The sequence below is a fragment of the Erythranthe guttata genome, chromosome 10 (assembly GCF_056151865.1).
Source record: "Erythranthe guttata isolate IM_541 chromosome 10, IM_541, whole genome shotgun sequence".
Classification (NCBI taxonomy): Eukaryota; Viridiplantae; Streptophyta; class Magnoliopsida; order Lamiales; family Phrymaceae; genus Erythranthe; species Erythranthe guttata.
Window position 1 is genome coordinate 5,155,645 of NC_142542.1, and position 14,127 is coordinate 5,169,771.

Below are 14,127 nucleotides of genomic sequence, written 5' to 3' on the forward strand. Positions count from 1 at the left end.
GTGAATTTCAGATCTATCTTATCTGTAATCGTTTGAAATCACTTGATCCAAATGTGATGTGAAAGATCCAACGAAAACGTGTTAATGTTAAAGATCAATTGTAGAGAAATTCCTACAAAATATTATCATGTTTTCATCTGAAATATTGTTCTTTGCACAAACATGAATGTGTGTGATTTCGCACTATTACAAGCTCTAACCATCTGTCTAAATCTTGCTATAACTAGGGTTCTTCTTCAACTCTCTATCCTTCATTAATCTCCTAACTTCTTCAACTCCACTCCAATTATTACACTCAGCATAAACCATACTCAACAAAGTATAATTCGCAGCATTCTCCGGTTCAATTCCAACGAGCACATGCACTAGCGACTCGGCAATATCCAATCTCCCATGATTCTTACAAGCAGAAACCAAAGAGCTCAAAATCCTCGAACTCGGTTTAAATCGCATCCCACACAAAACATCGTACACGACTTCGAGTTCCCCCGCCCTTGCAAGAAGGTCAATGTAGCAAGCGTAGTGTTCCATGGTCAAAGAAACATTCACATCTTCCAACGCTTCGTTAAAAATCGTTTGACCCTCTTCGACAAAGCCAGCGTGATTGCAGGTCGATAAAACTGCAAGATATATCACTCCGTCGGCTTTTATTAATCCGCTCGATTTCATTTTGTAAAAGAGCTTCAATGCTTCCTCCGCATACCCATAGAGCCCATAGGCACTAATAAGAGAACTCCACGAAATGCAATCTCTTGTTGGCATTTCGTCGAACACTTTCACGGAATCTTGAAAGCTACCGCACTTGTAATACATGTCAATAAGCGCGTTTTGAACTTCCACGTGAGTAGTGGCCAATCCTGATTTCAAACCGTAGCCATGAACTCCACTGCCATCGGTTACGGATAATAGATTATTACATGCGGAAATTAGTGCTAAGAGGGTAACACTATTCGGTTTAATTCCGTCCATCTGCATTTCATTGAATAGCTTAATAGCTTGTCTTGCACTATCTTTGTCATGAGAATAGCCTGCAATCATAGAACTCCACATAACAATCTCCTTCTTCAAAGACATATCGAATATAAGCTTGGCAATGTGCAATGCACCGAATTTGCAATACATATGCAGAAGGGCCGATAAGAAACGAGCGTCCAAATCATAACCATGCCGAAAAGCATACCCGTGAATCTCTTTGCCAAGTGATATCGAGTGCAACTCAGCACAAGCTGGTAAAATACTAACTAACGTTACCTTGTTGGGCTTTATATCTTCACACTGCATCATTCGAAAGAAAGCAAAAGCTTTAATGTAGTCACGGTCTTCAATGCAACCGGTGATCATTGCAGTCCACGATACCTCGTTTCTCTCCACAATCCCATCAAAAACACGAAACGCTGCATCGGAATTATCCAACTTCCAGTAGAAATTCACTAATGATGTGGCCACAAATGATGTACACTCTATTCTCTCATCTAGGAAAACGAGAGCGTGTATTGCTCTACCTAATCTCCAGTTCTCGCTCTTGATGCATGTCGATAGACAACTGGCAACTAACTCTGGCTTGGGCACGAAGCCGTGGGTATACATTGCCCTGAATGTATTCAGTGCTTCTAAAAGGAAACCGTTGTGAGTGTAGCAGTTGATCATGGAATTCCAAGAGATTGTGTCTCTGCTAGGCATTTCATCGAACACCTTCCGCGCACTCCCCGTTTCGGAAAATTTCGCATACATGGAGAGCAGGGAATTCGATATGGTAAATTCTGCATCGAACCCATTTTTAAGAACGTTGCAGTGAATCTGCAAGCCCAGAATTTGGTGGGATTGAGAATGGGCACAAGCTTTAGTAATTGACGGAAGAACGAAGGCTGTGTTTGTGTTTAATTGGAGAGGGTGGATATGCTGTGCGTAGAAATTGAGGGCTTCGTCGTATAATCTTTCTGAGACCAGACGTTTGATCTTGGAATCGAGCAATGCTATGGCGGCGCCGGCCGAGGTTGTTGATGCACAGCGTTTGATTACAAGATTATGCATTTAACATGGGTTTTTATCACCGGCATTCTTCTTAACTGGTGAATTTCTGTTTTTCTGAATATTGCAGCTAATTGGCATTTTGCATCCTTCAATTATGTCCATCTAACATTTTCCACCCTTAAATTAAAAATATTGGCAGATAGCACCCTCAAATTAAGATTTGCTTGGCACATTGCACAGCAAGATACTTTTCTGCTATAATATTGCGCCCGAAAAAATGATTTTACCATAATTGAATGGGCAAAATGGTCAATTATTGTTAATTACATCCGTGAACAAGGAAGAATATAAATATTTTTTATAATTAAAAAGGTTGGTAATGAATTTATTGACAAATTTACCCTTTCAGTTCCCCAAAACTCTAAAGGTTCTGAGGTGCACTTTGCCAAGTAAATCCTAATTTGAGGGTGCAATCTGTTATATTTTTTATTTGAGGGTGCAAAGTGTCAAATATGCAGAATTAAAGGGTGCAGAATGCCAATTACCCGACCATTAAGTAGCACATGTTAATTCTTTTTTTTTTTTTTGAAAAATATAATATTATATAACTGATATAAATACCAAATAAACAAATACTGTAGAAACTAATATATATACAATTAGAGAGTTTCAGACAAATTCATACCATTTGTTTCAAATGGGGAGAACCAAACGCTGAGTGCAGACACAAGTATAATAACCTGGAACATAATTAGAGCATATGTTTGCTGACATGCATCAACCAAACCAACTGCTACTAGAGGGCATACCATTCCCCCGATTTTTCCGATCGCACTCGCTATTCCGACCGCACTCGTCCTTATTTCCGTCGGATACACCTGTATAATAACATGCACGAGAGAGAGAGAGAGAGAGAGAGAGAGAGAGAATTTTCATTAATCTTACGCCATTTATAACTGCAGAAAAAAAAAATGGATTGCAACAAGATCAAGATTTCACTAGTACCTCTGGGGCATAAATACAGGCAACAGTAAAAGTGGCTGAAACAAATGCTCGAGCTCCAAACAGTAAAACCACGGTCAAAACCTCGTTATTCGGATTGATCGAAAGTGGAAGAAGCAGCACCGAAGCTAACACGAACATGGTCACCATGGAAAGTTTCCGCCCCACTCTATCCACAATGAATGCCGAGAAGATAAGACCAGGGACCTCTGAAAAAAAAAAGAGAACAAGGAGAGAGAAACTGGAGTCGATCAGCTTAATTACGATAGTAATAAATAACGTCGAAACTTTTTTTTAACACGTGTCTTTCATATTTCATATTACCCGCCAAGCTGGTAACAAATACGTCTGTATATAGGCTTGAATTCTGGCTTTTCTGCGAATGCAGTGCGATTCCTCCACATTTACTCTGATCACTGCTCAGTTCAGAGGTCAGTAATACAATGCCATAATACGAGAACGTATTCCCGAAGAATAATAACCATAGTAGAAGATTAGTTCTAATCAATTTTCGAGAAAAAAAGTATAAGCAATGACGAGGAACCGGATTTAGCGTTATCCGTTCTTGGAGATAGCAGAGAGGTATTTTCTGAATCGTCCTGCCTTTGATCCGAAACAAGTATTCCACTCGGGAGTAATTTTCTGTTAACCGAAGCTGCTTTTTCCAGAATATTACGAGCCTCGTTGATTCTCCCTTTCGCGCATAGAAACCTCGGAGACTCTGGTGCAAGACAATATAAGACGAGTACGATAAACGAAGGTACTGAAGAAAGTGCGAGCAACCATCTCCAGCCAAAACTTGGCACGACAATCTGTTAAAAAAGAAACAAACATTAATTAATTATGCTTAGGGCCTCCGAAATTCAAATATATAACGAAGATGAAGTTATAAGTTATAAACAACAATACCCACGCGAGAGCAGCCTCGAGTATTGTGCCAACTGTCCAGAAACTGGAGAACACAATCATCCAGACACCTCGGTTTGGCGTAGGGACGAATTCCAAAAACCACGAGTTGAATATATACATACCCCCGAGACCAACTCCGGTTACGCAACGGAGTACTATTAACGAGACGTAATTTGGAGAGAAAGCACTTAATAGACCGGCGACAGATGTAAATGTAGTCACGCCTAAAATGCCCTTTCTGAATACATGTAATAAACGAAATTAAAATTGGTCGAAAAATAGAATGTGTATGTATGTATATATGTATGTATGTATATCGTACTTGCGTCCGTAAGTGTCGGAAACGAAGCCCCAAAGATATGCTCCAACTAACATGCCGGCAAAGACGACAGTCGAGATCAGGCTCTTCTGACTAGGAGAGAGAAGCCACTCGGATTGAAGGGATGATCCGATGAGAGAGAGAATCATTAGCTCCATAGCTTCGGCAATCCATCCTAGCCCTCCATAAGCAAGCAAAAGAGCTTGGTATTTACCGAATCCGACGGTCGATAGTGCTTCATCCACCGTGTACATACCTTCAGAATCTCCCATCTGGATCGAAAATCACTGAATTCAATCATAAAAAAACTTCAAATTCACACCACACCTCGATTTTTTCGAGGAATAAAAAACTAACAACCACAAAAGCAAAATAAAACTGGGGAAAAGCGAATGCTTTATCAACAATCTTATACCACACAATTATTTGAAAAAAAAAAAAAAAGCAATCAATTCAAAAAAATTGCATTTTAATCTGAAAAAAAAAAGGAATTTAAAACTCTAATAAATAGAAATTAATAAAAGCAGCCGGTCTGTGCAATTAACCCCATCGTTCTCAGTGTTGTTCCATCATTTGATTAAAATAAAAGGATAACGTAAATCTTACGAAACTGGTGTCCGATACGGAAGCCTGCGGTGGCCGCCGGCCCGCCGTTGATGGTGGAAGGGGGGAGGAGTTAGTTTGACTGACTGAATGGAAGTCGTTACATTAGTGGGGGGTTTGTTTACCTCCGGTTTCTTTTCCTCCAGTGTCTCCGGTTTGTTCTGTTAATAATTAAAAAAAAAAAAAAGGCGAAATCGAAATTTGAAATGAATAAACTTATTTTGAAATAGGAAATTTTTGGATGGGAAAATTCCGACTTTTGTATCCTAAAATAAAATAATAATAAATAGTATAGGTAATATAAGTGTATTTTTTTGAAAAACAATAGAAATTTTTGAAAATTAAATTGAACGAAAATTAGAATATCATTTGTATTCTAATTCTAATCCAATTTTTCTTTTTATATTGGAAAAAACGGAATTCGAAATTTCCGTCCCAATTTTCTCAAAAAAAAACTATAATATAAGAATATGTGTGTGTGTTTATATTTTTATTATATATGGTACAAATAAATTTCTTAATAATATTATAGTAAACAATATTGTCCACAAAATACTAATCTCCAAATCTAATTATTTACATCAACAATATCACTAAGCTTTCTCCCCTTAGTTTCAACTGGAAAGAACAGCACACTAATTCCAGACATAATTATTACAACCTCAAACAAACTCACTGCAGCCATTTGATGGCAACCCGAAACCAATCCAACGGCGACAAGTGGACATATCATCCCCGCTATTCTCCCCACAGCACTCGCAACACCAACTCCCGTTGTCCTCACAGACGTCGGATATAACTGTTAAGAAAAACGAGAAAAAATTAAAACGACCGAATCAAAAGGTGAACGGCAGTGACTTTAGCAGAATGAATTTTTTTTTTTTTTTTTTTTTTACCTCCGGACAGTAAATACCAGCCACTGTGTAGGTCCCGATTATGAACATGCGGGCCCCGAATAAAAGAGAGGTGGCAATAAGTTCGTGTTGGAGGAAAATAAGTGGTGAGAGAAAAATGAAACCGAGTGAATACATAATAACCATCGAGATTTTCCGACCGACTTTGTCAACAAGAACTGCCGATAAAACCAGCCCTGGTACCTCTATAAACATATAAATACATCGAATTAGTGATGATATAAAAAAAATTAAAAAATAAGAAGAAATTACGATTATTCAATATACCTGCAATGCTAGTGATAAATACATTTCTGTAGAGGCTAGAATCATCCGTGGCCTCGTTTGCATGTGGCCAGCATTTACTTTGGCCGCTGCTTAGTTCCGAGGTCATTAAAACAATCCCGTAATACGAAAATGAATTCCCAAAATAGACAGCCCATGAGAGAAGGGTTGTTTTCAATAAACTCGACGATAAAAGTGTGAATATTGACGAGAAGGGCGATTTAGTAATTTCGGTTTCGTGTTTTCCGGTGGATAGCAAATGGGTAATTTCCGATGGAGTATATTCCTCGTTCTTTCGATCGGAAACGAGCGTGCCAGGTGGAAGCTCTGTTCCGTTAATGGCAGCCATTTTCTTCAAAACATTGTGTGTGTCTGAGATTCTGCCGTTTAGGTATAGATACCTCGGAGACTCTAATGTAAGAAAATAGAAAATTAATGCAGCGAAACACGGTATCGATGATAGTGCAAGCAGCCACCTCCATCCGAGTGTCGGAATAATGATCTGTCGAAATATATAAGGAATAATAATTTTTAAAATTATATATATATAATAAACATAGTCATTCCTAGGTAGTTATCGGAAAAAAAGAGCAAATAAACGAGTAAAAAGAATCGAGATAGACATACACTGCAATAAAAGAATGATTTTTTTTGTATTTACGAGTGTAAAAAATCACAAAATAAATTAATTTCGTGAAGTGTTTCAAGACGTACCCAAGCCAACGAAGCCTCGAGTATTGTTCCAATTGTCCAAAAGGTGGAAAAGATAACCATCCAAAATCCTCGATTACGAACGGGGACAAACTCGAGAAACCAAGACGAGTACACGGGCCCACCGCCAAGACCAATGCCAGCTACCATACGAAAGAGGACTAACGAGATATAATTCGGGGAGAAGGCGCTGAGTAAAGCAAATAAGCTTGTTACTACAGCAACACTTAGAAGTCCCATCCTAAAAAAACCATTAAAAAAAAATATGCGTTAGATAAAAAAACTCGTACATTCTAATTTCTAACAATGTAATAAGTTAAAATGTAGTTTTCGATATCGAAGACTCCGTAGAAACAATGCGCAAGAAACAAAAGGGAAATACCGAAATCTTTCGGCACGTAAATTTGAGGATCAAATTGTGATACAAATCAGTATTTTTAATGGAAATAAAGCAAAACAGTAAGGCCTCGTTTGGTTCGTAAGATAAGATTAGTCAAGATAATATTAAATAATGTAATGAAACTGCAAGATTAAGCCGGAAAATTTTTGGGTTTACCAAACAACAAATAAAAGTCGAATTACTTAATCAATCACGACTAATTTCTCCAACCAAACGAGGCCTAATGGTTAAATGTACGTTTCATGCAATAAGAATACGATGGTTCAATCAAAACCAACCGAGCTCTGGAAAAACGCACTTTCACGAATCTAATCATCGAAAAAAGCAATGACAACATATCACAACGAGTCACTGAATCCTGTCGAAAAAAGATTCAATTTTTATTTTTCGAGAAGTTTATCGAAAAATCGGGGGGCTTGCCTTCTTCCGTAATTATCGGCTAACAGGCCCCACGAATAAGCTCCGACGAGCATGCCGGCAAAAACCACAGTGGTGAGCAAACTCTCTTGGCCAGATGAAAGCCCCCATTCAGATTTAACAGAGGGTCCTATAAAAGATAGAATCATCACCTCCATAGCTTCGGCCATGGCCCCCAATCCTGCGTACGTTAGCACCAGAGCTTGAAATTTACCAAACCCTACCACCGTAATTGCTTCGTCCAGCGTGTAAACGAGCTCCACGTCATCGCTACCCGCCACCTGTCAATTCCCCAAAAACCGGAGAAATTGAAGAGCTTAAAAACAGTGGGTTCCGAGTTTCGACGGAATTGAACAGCAGCAAATTTGAAATCGAGCGAGTTATGAATATTATTACCTCAGTGTTCATGATGATGATGGAGCTCTGTTTCATCATCGGCTTGAATGAATGGTGTTTTTAACTTTGCGGCTGCGTTGCAGCGGAGCAAAACCCAAATTTGCAGTTATTTCGTTCACATGTGGAATGAAATTGATTGGTGTTTGATTTGAGTGGCCATTAATTTGGGGGTGTAAATGCATTAGGTATTCGTTAATTTTCTTGTTTAGTTGCCCCAACATAGTGGGTAGTAGGGCTTGTTTGGACGAATTATTATTTTTTTATTTGTTATTGTTATTTTCTAGTTTATTTATACGATATATAAAATATTATATTTGAAAGAAAAGTTAGAATGATTGAATGGGCCAGCTGCCGGAATAAATATATGGGGCTAGAGAATTGTAATTAAAAGTGGGCCACCCCTTAAGTAAAGTCAAATTACAAAAATACCCTTTATATTTGAGTAATTACGGTCATTCCTCAACGTCGGTAGGTAAAATTAGGGGTCTTCATTCGGTTGAATCATACCGAAAATTTGCCAAAATTTTATACTATTTACCGAAGCTAAATGTGCGGTTCGGTTATGTAACTATCAAAAATTACCGAAATTTTATTAAAAATATCTAAATTTTTTTTAGAAATTAATTTTAGTTTAAATACTAATATTACATATACGAATATATATCGTAAGATAATATAAAAACTGAATGTCAAACAAATACCGGTTGGTAATCGGCATGTATCGAATTTTCGACTGACCGATTGAACACCCTAGGTAACTTTAACCCCATAAGAGCAACTCCAATGGGTTTATTAAACATGGTATTCAAACCATTAACCACTATTTATACACCAAAAAGTAGAAATTTTTAACTCCAATGGGGTTATCAAATTAGGGTTTCATTTTGATAATACAACTTTTGAGATGTAAAAAATACTTGCTGGAAATTGAGTTATCAAAAGTGTAACTATCTAAACATCCAATAAAAAATGTGGTAATTACAAATAAAATTACCCATAAACTTCCAACGGACAATTAATTTGATAACCATGATTGGAGTAGATAAATTTTAATCAATATTAAAATATTATCTCAAATATCAAATAAATATTTAATAATTCAATTTTGGTACTCCCTGTGTTCCACAATTAAAATATTTGTGTTCCATATTATTTGTCACTTTCTATTTCCAATACTGCATTACATGCATTTTTTCCTGTTTAATTCAACTATAAGTATTAACTCCAATGTTTTTAAAACCGGACCGGACATTGAACCGGACAACCAACTGGGTCACGGTTGAACCGGTTCAACCGGGTTTTTACATAATTTTATTTTTTAAATATTTACATATAAATTTAAAATTAATTATTATACAATATACATTCAAACACTACATTCATCATAAATATCACTCGAAACAATCTATTTTAATTCATTAATCAATCACAATAAAATTGAAATACAAAGAGAAAAAATAATATGTTTGTTTCAAAGTAATACATGCAAAAATTCCAATCAGTAAATTAATAATTCCATATCGTATATCATATATGTGCCTTTCAGATACTAATATTAAATCTAAAATAATTAAGTACATAAATAACACTAAATATTAAAAAAAAGACTTCTATATAAATTATTAAATATAACTGCAAACCCTAAATTTGTGACTGTCTCATCATTATCTTCCCTTCCGCCGCCCATTTTTACCTATTTTTCTTCGGTTTGTGTTGCTGTCCAAAAAATTCCTTTCATTCTTTTGTTTGATTTTCTTTTCTTTCTTCTTAACTCCTCACAACTAAGATCTACATTTAATCTTCTTGATCTAGAAGATCCTTCAGCGACCCAATTTATGAAGAAAATCGTGGAGATTTCTACTTCTTTCTTTCACTCTCTTTCTCTCTTAATTTCTTTTTGGCCCAAACCCGGTTTTTGGGGCCGGTTTTCACCGGTTCAACCGGAAAAATTCCGGTTCATAATCGACTGACCCGGTTTTTTGGCGTTTCCGGGTTTTGGGGTTGAATCGGACCGGACTAGCTACCGGTTCGCGGTTAAACCGGTCGAACCGGCCGGTCCGGTCCGGTTTTCAAAACATTGATTAACTCTCTCCTATCACATCCTTAAATAATTAAGGTTATTTTAGTCTTTCTAATATATTTTACCTAAAATCAAGACACATTGATTGAGCTTCTTAATCCTTGTGCAAAGCAAAAAACGACACTTGATAGGGAACGAATGGAGTATTTAGCATTGGAATTGCTCTAAGAATGAAGTGTAAAACAATACATAGTTGAATGATGTAGTTGTAATTACACAAATATTGGGGAGTTTTTTGTAATTTAATTTAGTTCATGGCGGTGGTTATTACATTAAATAAATCGAAAATTAAGAGTCAGACACACAAATTTAAGTCCCATCGAGTCAAAATTGAACCACAAATCTTGGGGTTAAGTAAAGCAGCCACCTTTGTCCAAACCTACCCAAAGAACCTTCGCGAAATTCAAACCAGACCCCCGCTTCTTCAATCTTCGTTATCGTTCTAGGGTTTTCCTAGATTCCAACCATCAATAATTCCTGCATTCAATTGCATCCATCTCTTATCTGTATTCGGACAGTTTTTTTTTTTTTTTTTGAATCCATTGCACAACATGGAGGGAGGTGCGGCGGCGGCGGCGGTATCGGCTGGGAAGGATGGGGAATCATCTTCATACACGTACTGGGTTCGAGGGGCGAGCCGCGATGCGGCGCCTCTGCCCGTACCGAAGAAGATTGAACCGGCGGATCTCTCCAATCAACCCAACCAAACCCATCTCGGCTCCGCCTGGAACCGGGTATGCATTATTTATGCAATCAACACAAAAATATATGAATTATGATTTTTGGTTTTTGTCGGATGTATAATTAATTGGAGAATTGGATTTGTGTTGTGATTCATGAGATGGTGTATAGCTGATTGCAATTGCTTCCAAATGCGGTTTGATAGAGTGTGGAATTATATTTATTGCTCGAATTTTTTTTTTTTAAGATTATCGTGCGATGTTTGGGCACGATGATAACCTGGAAACCGTATACGAACATGCCTGAAAAATGATTGAGTTGCAATTATTTGGAGTTGATGCAATTGACTTTTGCCCGATTTGATCAATTAGCCAAGTTTGGACCGTTTTATTCTTCGTTTCCTGCAATTTAGTTTTCGCTTCTGTTTTGCAGTGTAACAATTGCCGGGAATATTTCGTTACATATTTAGTACTAACAGTTGTTTGTGGCGTTTAGGAATATCATAGGGAGATTAAAGGTTGGGGTTGATGAAGAGGAAGAGGCTGTATCGTCAAAATATTGCACGTGTAATATGCAAAAAAATAGCTCACTTTGATTATTAACTCTGTTTATTGCTTTTTATGAGAGATACGAAACATAGCTCCGTTACGTATTCCTTTGCTCGCAAGAAGATAAGCAAAATGTCAAATAAGCTTAGGAGTCATGCATCACTTGGAATTTTACGCTAGTGCCACTCCAACCCCTAAATTGTAATCGAAGGGAAATCGGAAAAAAAAAGCAAGAAAATTAAAATTCTATCTGAAGAATTGATAGGTGGGGATGGATGGGTATATGGGTTCTTGCTACAAATTTGCCATTTTTAGGCTTAGGTTTTCTCGTACACGAATGATCTCGTTGATTTTGATTGTTGTCCAGTTGACTTGGTTGTATTACGTTGTGTCATGCCAAGCAACTAGAATGCTCTACATCGTTTTTGCTTTTGACGCTTCTTTGATTACTTATTAAAATTGGTTGACTCGGTTGTACTAGCTGTTTAATTTATGTTCCATAATCGTAATTATTTGTATATTGATTATATTTTTACTTTGTTTATTTTGTACTATAGTTTTTGCTAATCTTAATTTACACTTTTGCAGGCTGGAACGTGGGAGGAGAAAAATTTAAATAAATGGGCTACTGATAGGATTAAGGTTTGGTCCTATACAAACGACAACGAATTTCTTTTATTTTTGTCGATCTATTATCTCTACCAGTATTTTTTTCGTTAAATTTTATGTGTGTTTTCTTTTGTTTGTAGGAGTTGCTTGTGACTATGGGGTCGGTGGATTTCTCTGGCGGTAAAGCAGAAATAGCAGAAGTCACGAGATGCTCTGGAGATGTAAGTGCCCATTTAATAGTTAGACGCAATATCTCTCGTTTTTTGAGCTTATTATGCAGAGTAGTTTTATTCAAATTCAACGAAAATATTCATGCAAATTCCAGTGCCGACTTAATGCTTGTTTGTGATCTTGTTTTACCGTAATTAAACTGTCCCTCATCGCACTATTAGACAAACTGTTTGAGCCAAGAATTCTGCATTATTCTGGTTCAGGAGGCTAATCATTGTTATAGTTCTACGTATACTAGGATAAAAAATAAATAAAATCGGCGTTGTTATTTTTTGTACACCAAAAGAAAATCAAATATTGTTGCATGGTTGCATTTGATTTTTCTCAAATAACCGAAAATGAGAAATTAGACACGAAAAGTCACGCATACCAAAATAAATATAGATTGCATGTAGTTTCTTGAAATAAACAAGATCCGACTTCTAAGATTGTATATCCCCGACCACCTTCCGAAGAAATTTCTAATGGACCAAGCAACGTAATTGCAGGCTTTCTTGGTTACTGTTCGAAACAAGAAACGGGTCGGCTATACCTACGAGTTAGCCTTAAAAGTGAAAGGTAACACTTGTCTAATTAATCTCGTTTTTTCTTCTTGATTACCTTCCATATTTATCTCTTGCATATTTACCTCGATATAAAAATTAGGTGAATGGCAAATTGGAGGGGAGAATAAGAAGATGAAAGGCCACATAGATGTACCGGAATTCTCCTTTGGTGAGCTCGACGACTTGCAGGTATATAAATAATCACATATACAGGTGTTGCATGTTTTCTTCGTATTGGATTTTATTTATTTATTTATTTATATATACGAACGATTTTGTAGATTGAAGTGAAGCTTACCGAAGAGAAGGATGTTCCACAACAGGATAAGGTACGGATTATCAAGGATTTGAAATTATTTTTGCAGCCTCTTCGCGAGAAACTGCTTCAGTTTGAGGAGGAACTCAAAGATCGTTAGGCGACGACATTTAAATTTTCCGATTTTCTGTGGTGGGCTGATTAAATTAAAGTATTTGGCTTACTTGGATATTTAATTTAGATTGTACTTTTTTTAATTTTTAGTTGATCAAGAAAATGAACACGAGAAGTTTTCTATATGTTCTTGTAATGAAAACAATGGAGCTTCAGATTACTACCTAGTACTTCGGTAATGTCATCTTCTGGGCCATAATAAAAAGGGTAAATTACACCTCTGCCCCTGAGGTATGCTAAAATAACTTTAAGGTCCTTGTGTTATTGGTAATTACAGCCACACCCCTGAAACAATTATCGGAGCCAAATGTCATCCCCTGGCTTTATGTTATCTCCACTACTTCCTAAAACTAATACTCCGTTACAACCCTAATGAAATAACTTAACTAATGCATTATTTTGTTAGAGTTTTTAATAATGTTTTGGGGGGTCATTGTAATTACCGATACTATATGGACCTTAAAATTATTTCAGCATACCTCAGGGGTGTAGGTGTAATTTATCCTAATAAGAATAAAGTTGTTTAATTTGGAGAAACACACACACACACAGTGGATTAAGATTTAAGTTATACAGAATACAAGTAAAAGATAGGAATTATTAGTCCAGAAAAAATGATATGTTTATCTTAATTAATTGAGTAAAATATCATGAACAATTTCAAAATTGAGAAAACCTGACACCACCTAATCTTATTATGGCTACTATGTTAAAGTAGTCCCCCAAACAATTTATTTGCTAAGAAATACTCCATCTGTCCCGTATTGTATGTCTTTTTTTGGGATTTTTTTCCCCAAATTATTTGTCATTTAACAGTTCCAATAAAGAATTAATTGTATTTTTACCAATTTTGCCCCCTTATCACTCTTAAGTCTTAATTAGTTAATTAAAAAATAATTAATAACAAGGGTATTTTAGTATTCATTATACTTTTTTGTTATTAATGTATGGATATTTATTGAATATCTTAATATACGCACAACCACCCAAAACGACATATGATAAGGGACGGAAGGCGTACCATTTATTGTGTTAAGCTTATAGTCCATTTCAATTAGGTTGTGGGTCGTTTTCGAAATTAAAATGTTGATAATTCG

At 36.4% G+C, this 14,127-nt stretch overlaps 4 protein-coding genes across 4 annotated transcripts; 1 reads left to right on the plus strand and 3 right to left on the minus strand.

Annotated features, from left to right (window-relative positions):
• Window positions 1-98: 98 nt before the first annotated feature.
• LOC105970802 (PPR superfamily protein) lies at window positions 99-2,118 on the minus strand. The gene has a single exon (XM_012995626.2). The coding sequence runs from the start codon at window positions 2,029-2,031 to the stop codon at window positions 208-210; it is 1,824 nt and encodes a 607-aa protein (XP_012851080.2). The 5' UTR covers window positions 2,032-2,118; the 3' UTR covers window positions 99-207.
• Window positions 2,119-2,601: 483 nt separating this feature from the next.
• LOC105970803 (organic cation/carnitine transporter 7) lies at window positions 2,602-4,496 on the minus strand. Its single transcript, XM_088824180.1, is given in 6 exon segments — window positions 2,602-2,849; window positions 2,977-3,182; window positions 3,298-3,493; window positions 3,495-3,785; window positions 3,883-4,120; window positions 4,205-4,496. Coding segments are annotated over 6 exon segments (1,419 nt in total). The 5' UTR covers window positions 4,474-4,496; the 3' UTR covers window positions 2,602-2,630.
• A 795-nt stretch (window positions 4,497-5,291) lies between these two features.
• Window positions 5,292-8,128, minus strand: LOC105970965 (organic cation/carnitine transporter 7). The gene is made up of 6 exons (XM_012995804.2): window positions 7,907-8,128; window positions 7,514-7,791; window positions 6,697-6,934; window positions 5,986-6,484; window positions 5,701-5,903; window positions 5,292-5,603 (listed from the first exon to the last, which is right to left on the minus strand). Exons 1-6 carry the CDS (start codon window positions 7,943-7,945, stop codon window positions 5,373-5,375), a joined length of 1,488 nt encoding a protein of 495 aa, XP_012851258.2. The 5' UTR covers window positions 7,946-8,128; the 3' UTR covers window positions 5,292-5,372.
• A 2,154-nt stretch (window positions 8,129-10,282) lies between these two features.
• Window positions 10,283-13,214, plus strand: LOC105970966 (chaperone binding / ATPase activator). Its single transcript, XM_012995805.2, has 6 exons — window positions 10,283-10,720; window positions 11,804-11,857; window positions 11,965-12,045; window positions 12,544-12,613; window positions 12,701-12,789; window positions 12,882-13,214. Exons 1-6 carry the CDS (start codon window positions 10,538-10,540, stop codon window positions 13,014-13,016), a joined length of 612 nt encoding a protein of 203 aa, XP_012851259.2. The 5' UTR covers window positions 10,283-10,537; the 3' UTR covers window positions 13,017-13,214.
• Window positions 13,215-14,127: the final 913 nt, after the last annotated feature.